Source organism: Plecotus auritus, assembly GCF_963455305.1.
Source record: "Plecotus auritus genome assembly, chromosome: 4".
NCBI classification, from domain to species: domain Eukaryota; kingdom Metazoa; phylum Chordata; class Mammalia; order Chiroptera; family Vespertilionidae; genus Plecotus; species Plecotus auritus.
The window spans coordinates 125,160,634-125,173,750 of NC_137775.1; the positions used below are offsets into that span (position 1 = coordinate 125,160,634).

At 40.1% G+C, this 13,117-nt stretch overlaps 1 protein-coding gene across 1 annotated transcript in view; it reads left to right on the plus strand.

Moving 5' to 3' along the window:
• The window catches only part of SND1 (staphylococcal nuclease and tudor domain containing 1), a 495,060-nt gene that overhangs the window by 66,333 nt on the left and 415,610 nt on the right, over nt 1-13,117 (plus strand). Inside the window, exon 10 of the mRNA XM_080663510.1 lies at nt 6,573-6,686. Coding sequence (XP_080519636.1) covers nt 6,573-6,686 — 114 coding nt within the window. The remainder of the gene's footprint in view (nt 1-6,572; nt 6,687-13,117) is intronic.

Consider the following 13,117-nt stretch of genomic DNA (forward strand, 5'->3'; position numbering starts at 1 on the left):
TTTAGAGGTATTTAAGGAAGGAACCAAAGTAAATGTTTGAGTTTGCTACAGTTTGTAATTCTCCGTTCCATTGTGAGGCCGTATAATAATTTATTTAACCAGTCTCCAGTAGGTTGATATTCATATAGTTTATCATTTTTCCATTATTTAGAAAATGGAATAAATCTCTGTAAAAGAGAGTTATTTCCTTAGGAATATTTTAGAGTATATTTGCCAAATAGTTCTTTAGAAATGTTAACAAGTGTATACCCCCCTCTGTATGTTCATTTCCTAATACGCTGTAGAACAGAGGTTGAACAACTTCTTAAAGGGTCAAATAATAAATATTTTAGGTGTTATAGGTCATATAGTCTCTGTTGTAGCTACTCAATGCTGCCACCGTTGCAAGAAAACAGCTATAGACATGTAATGTGTGAATGACTGTGTGTGGCTGTGTTCCAATAAAACTTTATTTATAACAGTAGGCAGTGGGCTGGATGGCCCTTGGACCATAGTTTGCCAATCCCTGTTATAGAACATGGGATAGCAGCAATAAATCTAAAAGGAAAAAAATGATCTGCATTTCTTTTCATAACCTAGAGCCCAACTGCAGTTTTGTAGTCATTTTACCTGATTTAAAATGTCTGTTAATGCCAAGAAAACCTAAAAAGGTCCTGAGATGCCAGGGGCCTGCAAGAACATAGTCTGACAATCCTACTACTTTTTGCTGAATTATTCTGCTTTGAGGTGACTATAAGGCCTGAACAATTAGAGGTTCTCTCTTTAGCAGTCACCTTATCTCCCAGGAATTAATTGCTTAGAGAATAGCAAAATAGCCTGAAAAGCCTAAGAAAGGTGACCTATGAACTCCTTAACTGAATGCCTCTGGGACACTGTAGGTGATTTCTGGAACTGATGCAACACTGTAGGTCAGACTGTTGACCAAGAGTCTCACTTCTGAGAAATTTGAAACTCAACCAAGTATTCTCTTGATATGTGTGGCCTACTGAAAGACTGGTTTCCATTCTCTGCTCAAGCAGCTTCCCTTCTTAAGGAAGGAAATGCAAGGGAGGGTTCTCCTTGTCTCTCCAGGTTAGCAGAGAAGCATGTTCACTTCACAGTGATTAGCTGAGCCTGCTTGAGACTTTTGTGCCTGTCGTGGCTTGCCAATTTCCTGCCTGCCTTCCCTGTGGCGTTTTAGCTGATCTGTGCTGTTTGTAGCCATATGGTCCCCTGAGCACGTGGCTTGGCTTCCCTGTCCCTTCTGCTGTATGCTTAGGCCTTGCAGATTTCACAGACCTGAATAACACAAGGGGGTGGGGTGGAGGGGCAGTGGTGAGGAGTGGCAGCATGTCCTCAGGAGGTGAGTCTTCTCACTCCCCTGCCTGGTGAGGGGCCTCTAGCTTGGTTCTCTGTACCAATTGATTACTTAAAAATACAGAGCCCTGGAAGCGGTACTTTGAGGGCAGTGGTTTCTGCTTTCAAGGAGCTTACCCTTTGGGGCTCTGACTGGGAGATTGCCCTAAGTAGTGAACTGTGTGGTATTGGTGGCCATGTCCCGTTTTGGAGGTGAAATTATAAGCTATCCCTGGAAGCGGTGGATTCTAGTTTTGGTCCTGATTATTTTTTGCTGCGTGTCCAATCAGAGCTTTGAAAGGAATTCATTATTATGTCTTTCTAAGATGGTTCTTAAGCAGGGATACTTGTTAATATTTTTGGCATTATCTAAACTTTTCCATTATATTCCCATTTGGTAATATGGAGAGAACAAAAAAAAAAAATAGCTACTTCCTTGACTTTTTTGTCATAGAGCTTTTCGATGAAGTTGTGTTGATGATCTGGTTGGGAAGGTGGTCTCTGTTATGCCAAAAGAGATCAAGACTTGGTTTATACCACAAAAGCAGAATGAAAAGCAGCTCTCAGATGAGATGTGCTCTTATTGTCAAACTGCAGAATAACTACAACCATGAAGTTAGAATCAATGCAAAAATGATGATGCTAAGTAATATACTTGAGTATATTAATAACGTGAGTGTGTCTTCTTAAAAAAAAGACTTGGTTTATAGCTTAAGTTAGCAAACTGCCGATAAGAAAAGAAAATGGTTGAATTAGAAAAGATTTGTAAAAAAATATTTACCTGGCTTTTTAATTTGGGATTTTATTTTTTTGGAATAGTTTTAGATTTACAGAAAAAAATGGGCAGATAGTACACAGAGTTCTGCATTACCCTAACCCCCTCCAATTCCCCCTACTATTATCTGACATGAGTATGGCACATCAATTGTAAGTGGTACACCAATATTATGTTATTTTCAACTGAAGTCCATGCCTGAGTCAGATTTCCTTAGATTTTCTCTAATGTCTGTTTTGTATTCGAGCATCTCATCCAGGATAGCACACTGAATTTAGTTGTCGTGTCTCATCAGGCTCCTCTTGGGCATGGCAGTTTCTCAGACTTTCTTTGCATTTGATGACCTTGGCATTGAGGAGTCCTGGTCGGGTGTTTTGTAGAATGCCCTTCTGTGGGAATTTGTCTGATGTCTGGTTTCCTTTGAAGTACTTGTTATAGTGTCCAGTCTGTTTAATCATGCTTAGGTGCCTAGAGGTATTTGCATCAGGAAATTGTGTGCTTAGTATTTATTTTGTCAAGGACACAGGGTATCAGCTGTAATCTTCTGGGGGATGGAGAAGGGACTATTTAGGACTCCAGGCCATTGCTATAATAGTTGTGGGATATTCCTTATTTCACCCATGTTTGGTGTTGCTTCAGTAGCATTTACAGGATTAGCTTTGGGGAGAATAGACATAGCATACATGCCTTGGGACCAGGAGATGCAGCTGGATGTCATGAATTCAGAGAGTAGAAAGGGTATTCCCTGCTGGTGCCTATAGAAAACCGTTTTTGGGCTGCTGGTCCTTTTATTCCTATCTGGTACTGATAATTTAGTTAGCTTTGGGAATACCAGTAGTTGTGTCTGGGGAGTTATTCTGAGTGTCTCTGTAGCTCAGGAGGCTATTGTAGGCTCTTTTTATTCATTTTATATGCACTGCAGGGTTTTAAGAAGCTGAACAGCTCTTCACCACCCAGTGATCACTGTGGATGGGCTCTGCAGATGGGAGTGTGGCAGGAGGCCAGAGATGGGAATGGATGTCCCTTCCTTGCCCCTGACAGCACTCTGCACTTCTCTTGACTTGTGGCAGCCCTTAGCCTACAGTCGTCATTATTAAACCACTCCTTTTTCCATTTATGATTGGGCTTCAGGAAACGGTGGGGCATTCAGATTTAGGGCATGTGTTTTGAGTCCAGTTGGTGACTTTTTCAGTGTAGATTTCTGCTCCTGTGCCTTAGGTTATTTCCTAGAGTGTGTGGTATGGTGGTGGGTGTGTGGGTAGACTAAGTAGGAATCTGTAGCTTGTGGAGAAAGTGAGTGATGTGGGCATATTTAGAATTATCCTGATGAAAAGCACATAAGAAACCTCACTGTTATAAATATGCCCTGTCACGGTGCTGATGTGCAGGCTTTGGGTAGTAAGCCACTCTGCATTTACCTATTGCACAGTATGTGACCAGAGCCACTCTTTTATTGCCTCTTCTATGCCTCAGTTCTGGAGCTGCTTGTTCTCCGAACACTAATGACACCATTTACAGAGGAATAATAAGTCATAAATCCCCCTTAAATACACACACATGGACACACACATGCACTCCCCATTCACCCCTTCACCAGAAAGCCAAACCTCATTTAGCTGGCAGCATCAGAGTGTGCAGGTCTTGAAGAGGAGGTTTCTAATCAGGGAGATGCCGAGCAGAGAGAGTGTGCTGCTGAGGCCAGAAATTTACAGCTTCAGGAATTCATTCGCTGCTGCTGCTGCTGCTGCTGCTGCTGCTAACGCAATACAGGGGATGACGAGCACCAGTAACTTGTCATAGGGGCAGGCTTAGATCTTCACATTCTATAATTGGGTTGAACACTGTGATACTTTCCCTGGTTTTATTCCTCTCTGAGCATGACTAGGGAGTGGAGAATGTCTAGATATTTCTCATGTCTTAATTATAGGAATTTATCAATGTTTTTGGCAATTGACAATTTAATGAGTTAGTTTTGGTGTGAGAGGAATGTGTAGCTCTGTTCATCATTGAGATTTAGGAAGTGTGTGTTCATTTGAGATGCCTAACAAATACTCTTATTATCCTTTAGGCAGTGGTCCTGTACTTTTGAGGGAGGAGCAGTATTGATTTGCTTTACTTAGCTATTTTGCTATTTTGCTTGGCATGGCATTGTGGAACTTTTTCTTCTCTTTGGTTTGAAGGTGGAATCAGAGTGGCATGTACCTGGATACCTAACCCAAGGAAAGTTCTGACAACCGTATTAAAATTTGTTTCCTTTCACCCAAATGTATTTTAAAGGGTAGAGAAATCATCTTTTATTCTTTTGCTCATTTCTCCAAGCTACTAGTGGTATCTTTAGGGAATGATGGGCATTAATAACTAGATGGTAGTGGGAACAAGATGCACTCTTTTTTCTTTAAGATGCACTCTTTCTCATTTAGTTACTGAATCTGTATTTTCAGTTATGTCTTATGGACTATTTTTAAGTTTTCATGGACATGTTTTTGTGATTGGGCTGGCGTAAGGGGCTCTTTGATTTGGAGGGTCCTATGCCCTTTGGTACCACCCATACCTAGGTAATCAACCCTGGCCTTGACTTGGTCCTGGTGTGACCAAAGACCATGGCTTTGATTACCCTTGGACCTCACCAAGTTTTTCTGACCAGGTGAGTTAGGTTCTGGCTGTTTGGTTTTGAGTGGTTAGCCTTTGTGATGATCGGATCTGTCATAAAGTCTATAGCAGCATGGCTGTGGTTATTTGAGACTGGCTTTTTGCTGCTTTTAGGGTTGCAAGTTAGTCTTATGTATAATGGGGGGAGGAGGAAGGGAGTAAAATATATGGTAACAGAAGGAAACTAGACTTTGGGTGGTCAGCACACATTGAATATATACAGATGTTGTATTATAATGTACATTTGAAATTTATATAATGTTATGAACCATTGTTACCCAATAAATATAATTTTACAAATATATAATTTCCCACTCCCACCCCTTTCCTGCCCAATCTACTTAGATATTTAGACTTTCATTACTTTTCCAGTCAATGATATGGTTTCTGTACACGATTTCTATTACCTATGGCCGTAAAACCACGGATGTCTCCATCCAGCAGCCCTACTCAGTCTTCCATGGATTTACAGCTCATTTCCAACTGTCATCTTTTTTTCATTCATTCTGTTTGATGGCACTTACCTCCTGCTGTTTCCTCTTATATATAATTTCTTGCTTGTTTTGTTTTTTGCTCTTCAGGTTCTCCTTAAGTCACTCTTTTTGGTGTGTATGTGGCTGGTTCTTTGGCAAAAGATAGAAGATAGCCATTTTGGAAGAGCCTGCCAGTAAATGGGTGTATTTGTTTTCAACGATCTGACTGGTTAACAAGGGCTCTTTTGTCCATAGCAAAGGGGAGTCTAGATCTTTTTGTTTCATTTGGGAATTCTACCCTCAAAATACAGTGGCAGCTGACCCTGTAGTTTGTTCCGCTGTCGGATGATGGGACCTGACTGAAGCCTAGAAGAGGTCGTTTTGATTCTGCAGATGAGGTGGATGGGGACCTGTTTTGTAATCAGTAGCTACCTTGTAGCAAAGTGTTGTTTGCAAAAAGGAAGAAACAGCCCTGTAACAACAGGCTCTGAGTATAATTGGGTGAATTATAGACTGCTGGCTAAATTGTGGGTTTTACTTGAAACCTAGCCTGGTTTCAGTGGAATTTTATTCTGTGCACATTAGTAGGGTATCCTGATAACCTCCACAGAGGAATATTTGTACTTTTGCCCTCCAAATAGTTGTCCTTGTAAATTATCTCAGACTGGAAGTTAATCATTTTCAGCTGAAAGTGGGGTCCAGTGGCACTGATTTGGGGTTCTAAAACAAAGATGCCCATAGTAGTGCTCTGAAAAAGTGGCTTTTAGAGTAGCTGAAGTAATGTCTTAGCAATTTAATGTTTCTCCCTGTGAGATTAACAGCTTTTCCACGCTGAGATGTCAATTCTTTTTGCCCTTCACTTGTTTTTTGTTTTTCTGCTCTCTGGGCATCCTACTTTAATTCTTTCTCATCTAGTGCTGGTACCTTCTTCTAATCCAGCTCTTGCCTCTTTTCCTAGATTCACATTGAGATATAGGGATTGATTTTAGTTTAGATCCTGTTTCCAGGAAAATCTTCAGTAACATGTAGAGACTGGATTTCCAGTTTGTAAGCTTTGTAGTTAACCACACGTCTTGGTTAGGGAAAAGATAAAGAAGATTGACTATCTTTGCGAATGCTATAGACTCTTCTCTTGGAGAAATCATAATCAGGTCTTTGGGGCCTGGCAGTTGTAGCATAGCAACCTTCTTGCCTCATGATGGCTGATATTAGATCTGCCTCAATGACTATTGATCTCACTTTTCTCCCTGTGACTGGCGAAAGCTTTGTTCCGTAGTATGTGTGCTATGATTATCTGGGCCATTGAAGCAGGGTTAAGCATTTTGCCTTCGTGCCCACAGGTGATGCAGGTGCTGAATGCTGATGCCATTGTTGTGAAGCTGAACTCCGGTGACTACAAAACCATCCACCTGTCCAGCATCCGACCACCGAGGCTGGAGGGGGAGAACACACAGGTAAGAATAGGGAAGCAGTGCAGCTTCTCTTCAAAAACCAAACAGAAGGAGCTGGAGAATTAGTTAAATGTGATACATATTTCTGCGAATTCCAGAGACCACATACTTTAAATCTTCAACGTATTTCATAATATTTGAAGCCTAGCTGTTAATGGGAAGACCTCATTTGTCCTGATTCATACTCACTACTCTACTTTATTATGGATGGGCACTGCTGGCATTCTTCCCTGGGGGGCTTGAGAGGAGTTACGGTTGGGATATGTGAGGTGGTAGGTGTGTTTTATTAGTGAGATCTTGTTTCTCTGAGAATAAGGAGAGGAGAAGGTCTGCATCTGACATGTGTTGTAGTAAGTCCCATTTCTGCTGTTCATTTTGTTTAGATAGGCTCATTTGTTTTTGCTCTAGGAAGAAATGAATCTTGCTATATATATTCTCTAGGGTCACCTACTCATCTTTTGCAAGTGGTAACTATAATTATTAGTTACACTGTTTTGTGTTATTTGTTGGATCTTCTGGCAGCATAGGTGCTTGCCTAACCAGTGTGGGTGATTTTGAGAAATTATGCTTAGGATAAAAACGATAAGTATTGGTAGTATTCAGACAGTTTTGTTTTAAAATTTGAGGCCATTTTCTTTCCATCATTAGAGTTATGAGAGGTTGGGAATAGGGATTGAGGTTGATTTTTTTTTTTTTCTCTGCCTATGTGTTGTTGTTACAGATATCTTTACAACTCCTATTTTTGCCCTTTAATAACTAAAGTGTACAACTGTGTTGACTGGACACAGAACTGGGTTCTCAGTGAGAGCCAGTGACACAGGCAAGTGTTTGGACATTTTTTTTTCTTTTTGGACAGTTTTCATAAATTAAACAGTGTGGCTGAAATTGTGCTCTCTACTTTTAAAATTTATCTACTTTGTACTTCCAAGGACGTGAAATTTGCTTTTTTGTTGTTTTTCAGGTCCACATGATTTGGTACACTTACAAGTTGAAATTCATGCCTTGTTTTCATTTGCATGAGAGTTTACAGACAGCCCATAAGAGTAAAATAAAAATATCATGATTGTCTTTTGAATCAGATTATGCATAAGAAACACATACAGGATGGGTTCTTTGAATGTCTGGCCAATCAGTTCATTCTCTTCCTTTTCCCCCATGGAGGAGGCAATTTAATGCAGCAAACAGTATTGTGGTAACGTTGAGAATTTAAATGCATGAAAGCCTAGAAATGCCAAAATAAGTTTCTCTCAGTAACTGTAGCTCTGCTTCATTGCACAGAGTAAATAAATATCTCCAATTTGATCAGTATTGGGAGTAGTCCACAATTCTGCATCTGTGCCATGCAGTTGGAATTAAGGTTCCCACAGCAACCACAACTTTGAAATTCTTAAACGTTAATTTTTGTGCCTGCACCATCAGCCAAATGTATTATGTTAATGTAGGCTATGTAGCTGAATTTTAAGCAGCTTTGAGGAAGGTAGGAGTGTTATAGCTTAGGTAGGATGACAGCAGGTTTTCTGGAGTAAGAACTGAACTATTACTGAGGGGTTTTAGTTTTTCCAGGATCGTTTTGGACTCTTCAGGGTATAACTGGATAGATTTCTCCTAGCCTCAGTGGACAATGAGAAGTTGTGGCAATATATGCACTAGTTTAGGCTTTAGAATTCCTTGTTTTTTACCCCGAGGTAGGTTCTCTTCTCTCTCTCTCCTTTAATTTCACTCCTGAGAATCTTAGTCCATTTTCAGAAAGTTCTAAGTAAAGCTTAGCTCTAAGAGTCTACAACATATGGCTTTTGATTGACATAAAGAAGGATTTCCCTTCTTTGCTCATTAAATTCCTCTAGAGGATTTTAGTGAGGGGTCACAAAGAAATAAGTTAAATAAGTTAATGTAATGCACCTTGAGCACAGTGGTGGAGGGTGCTGTGAAGAACCCAGTTGTGGATGCTAGGGAAGTCTTCTCAGGAGCAGCTAGTGTATATCTAAGTGTTCATGGAAGAAGAGAAATCAGCAGATTGGAGAAAGGGCACTCTAGACCAACACTGTCCGATACCTATATAATGTAAGCTACAAATGCTAGCTGTATTTGTTGAGTTGTCTGGTAGATACATGAAAAATTAATTTTAATGGATTTTATTTAATATAGCCAAAACATTTCAACATTTAATGAATATAAAAAATAATGAGATATTTTACTTAATTTTTAAGTTCTTACTAAGTCTTTTTAAAAATATATACTAGGTATATATATTTTAATTGACTTCAGAGAGGAAGGGAGAGAGATAGAGAGATAGAAACATCAATGATGAGAGAGAATCATTGATTGGCTGCCTCCTGCACACCCTCTACTGCGGGGGGATGGAGCCCACAACCCGGGCATGTGCCCTTGGCCGGAATCGAACCTGGGACCCTTTAGTTTGCAGGCCAACGCTCTATTCCAGCCGTGGGCAAACTGCAGCTCGCGGGCCGGATCCAGCCTGTTCGGCTGTTCTATCCGGCCCGCGGAGCCGAAAGAGCGGAGGGTTCTCTTGCTCTCCCCTCCGCTCCTTTACTTTGAATTTATATTAGTTCACACAAACACTCCATCCATGCTTTTGTTCCGGCCCTCCGGTCCAGTTTAAGAACCCATTGTGGCCCTCGAGTCAAAAAGTTTGCCCACCCCTGCTCTATCCACTAAGCCAAACTGGCTAGGGCTACTAAGTCTTTTAAATTTTGTGTATATTTTACACTTGGAACACATCTCAATTTGTCTTAGTATATTTCTAGGGTTCAACAGCTACATGTGGATTGTGGCTATGGTAATGGACAGCACAAGTTTAGAAATTCAAATGAGTGGGTTCATCATCATTAGTAAATATTTACTGGGGCCCACTTTGCATTGGATATTATGCAGGGACTGCAGCCAGGCGGGTAAACCAAACCCTCATAGAACATTAAAATCTAGTCGGGGAAATCATACTCAATGGGCGAAAACTAAAACCATTTCCCCTAAGAACAGGAACAAGACAGGGATGCCCACTCTCACCACTCCTGTTTGACATAGTACTGGAAGTATTAGCCATTGCAATTAGACAAGAAGAAGAAATAAAAGGCATCCAAATTGGAAAAGAAGACGTAAAGCTGTCCTTATTTGCAGATGACATGATATTGTACATAAAAAACCCGAAAGACTCCATCAAAAAACTAACAGACTTAATAAATGAATTCAGCAATGTAGCAGGATACAAAATTAACGCCAAGAAATCTATGGAATTTCTATACACCAACAGTGAACTTACAGAAAGACAGAATAAAAAAGCAATCCCATTTTCCATCGCACCAAAAAAATTAAGATACTTAGGAATAAACCTAACCAAGGAGGTAAAAGACCTATACGCGGAAAACTACAGGACACTGAAAAAAGAGATAGAGGAAGATGTAAACAGATGGAAGAACATACCATGTTCATGGATTGGTAGAATCAACATCATTAAAATGTCCATACTACCCAAAGCAATCTATAGATTCAATGCACTCCCCATTAAAATACCAACGGCATATTTCACAGACCTAGAAAGAACTCTCCAAAAATTCATCTGGAATAAAAAAAGACCCCGAATAGCCACAGCAATCCTGAGAAAGAAGAATAAAGTAGGAGGGATCTCAATACCAGATTTCAAGCTGTATTACAAAGCCACTGTCCTCAAAATGGCCTGGTACTGGCACGAGAACAGACATATAGATCAATGGAATAGAATAGAGAATCCAGATATCGACCCAAACCAATATGTGCAATTAATATTTGACAAAGGAGGCATGAGCATACAATGGAGTCAAGACAGTCTCTTCAATAAATGGTGTTGGGAAAATTGGACAGATACATGCAAAAAAATGAAACTAGATCACCAACTTCCACCATACACAAAAATAAACTCAAAATGGATACAGGACTTAAATATAAGACGGGAAACCATAAAAATACTAGAGGAATCCACAGGCAGCAAAATCTCAGACATATGCCAAAAGAACTTTTTCACTGATACTGCCCCTAGGGCAATGGAAGCCAAAGAGAAAATAAACAAATGGGACTACATCAAAATAAAAAGCTTTTGCACAGCAAAAGAAACCATCAACAAAACAACAAGAAACCCCACTGTATGGGAGAACATATTTGCAAATGTTATCACTGATAAAGGTTTAATCTCCAACATCTACAGGCAGCTTATACAACTTAATAAAAGGAAGATAAATGATCCAATAAAAAAAATGGGCAACGGACCTAAATAGAATCTTTTCGAAAGAAGACAGAAGGAAGGCCAAGAGACACATGAAAACATGCTCAAAGTCACTAATTATCCGAGAGATGCAAATCAAAACGACAATGCGATACCATCTTCACACCTGTCAGAATGGCTGTCATCAACAAATCAACAAACGACAAGTGTTGGTGAGGATGTGGAGAAAAAGGAACCCTCGTGCACTGCTGGTGGGAATGCAGACTGGTGCAGCCACTGTGGAGAACAGTATGGAGTTTCCTCAAAAAACTGAAAATGGAACTCCCATTTGACCCAGTAATCCCACTCCTAGGAATATATCCTAAGAAACTAGAAACACCAATCAGAAAGGATATATGCACCCCATATGTTCATAGCAGCACAATTTGCAATAGCTAAGATTTGCAAACAGCCTAGGTGCCCATCAGCTGATGACTGGATCAGAAAACCATGGTACATCTACACAATGGAATACTATGCTGCCATATAAAAGAAGGAATTACTACCATTTGTAGACACCTGGATGGAATTAGAGAACATTATGCTAAGTGAAATAAGCCAGTCAATGAAAGAAAAATACCACATGATCTCACTCATTTGGGGATAATGAAAAACAGTATAAACTGATGAACAAAAAGATAGTTACAGAGGCAGTAAAGCATCAAACAGACTGTCAAATTACAGCGGGAAGGTTAGGGAGAGATGGGGGAAATAAGAGATCAACTGAAGGACTTATATGCATGCATATAAGAGTAACCAACGGATGCAAAACATTGGGGGTTGAGGGCATGTATGGGAGTGGGGTGGGGGGGCAATGGTAAGATATGTACACATATAATACCTTAATAAAAAAATAAATAAAAAAAATAAAATCTAGTCGGGGAAGAACACAAGTAATTTCGCTTAGTTATGGAACAAAAGTTTAGAATTTATGAGAATGCAGAATTTGAGAGGGCTTCTTTAAGGAAGGGTGCTTTGGAGTTAGCTAAGTAAAAAGCGGGGAGAAGACAATTTCTCACTGATCAGAATTGGGTAAGATTGGGAATAGAGAATGGATGGTTATTGTGGATGGCTCATGAGTGGTATGATGCAAAATATAGGCAGGGCCAGATTGCTTGCCCTGTGAACATCTCAGGATACCCATGAAGAGAGAGAGAGAGACTATGGGGCATATGATGAATTCCAAATAATTTAGTATGACTGGAATAGAGAGGATAGTTAATGCTAGAGAGTAGAGAAGTGGGCTTGGAGTTAAGCAGGGGTTATGTGTTAAGCATTTGTGCCACACTTTTGGATTTTGTTTTGAAGAATTTTTAAACCAGAGAATTTAGATTTGAGTACTTCTGTGTTGGCGGCTTGCATTTACAAAATATGAGAGTAATTTGCATTTAGTATAAGAGATCATTTTAGATGAAAACTGATCTGCAGCAAGGAGTTGTGTTGCTTTTGGTAAGCCTCTTTTGACCAAGTTCCTGTGGGTGAATGGTATGATAATTGAGAACTTGTGGATGTAGCTCAACCAGTCTCTTTTTATACTGGAGGATTTAGAGTTGCCTTTCTACTTAAAGAATTTCACAGAATTCATAATGGGTGGAAGATTCAGCTCTGTGCTTTTCTTAGAGTTAACATAGATTTATAATATTCCTGTAGGAATAAAAATCACCTGGAGATCCCAGTGAGGATATAATTATGTTTGTAATGACAAGGCAAGCAGGCATCCAACTCCTTGGGGTCTTTGGTTTCTAGTATTCTTTACTGTATACCAACTGTTATACAAGGGGAGACCAGTTGAGTACTCAAGATGTAGATATTGGGGCCAGAACTCTGTTAGCCCATATGGCACCTTTGTAACAAGTAAGAGAAGGTTATTTCTTCCTCCAGGCAGCCTCATATCAGGGCACATGGTTTGACAAACAAGGGAGGCTGAATTTCAGCTCCCATTTGCCCCTGTTCCCTTGGCCAGGTGCCCTTGAGCAAGGCACAAAGTGCCCAAGAATATGTGGCTATCCTAGTTAGAACAAGGCCAGTAGACTCTCCAATGAGAGTGTTGAGGGTTTAGGAATTAGGGGGTGGTCTTGTAGTGTCAGAAACAGTGCTTGAGGATTATTTGGAGACTATGGATGGACCGTGGAGGGTGTTGAATGAAACACTCAGGAGATTACCTTCCATCTAATTTTTGGAC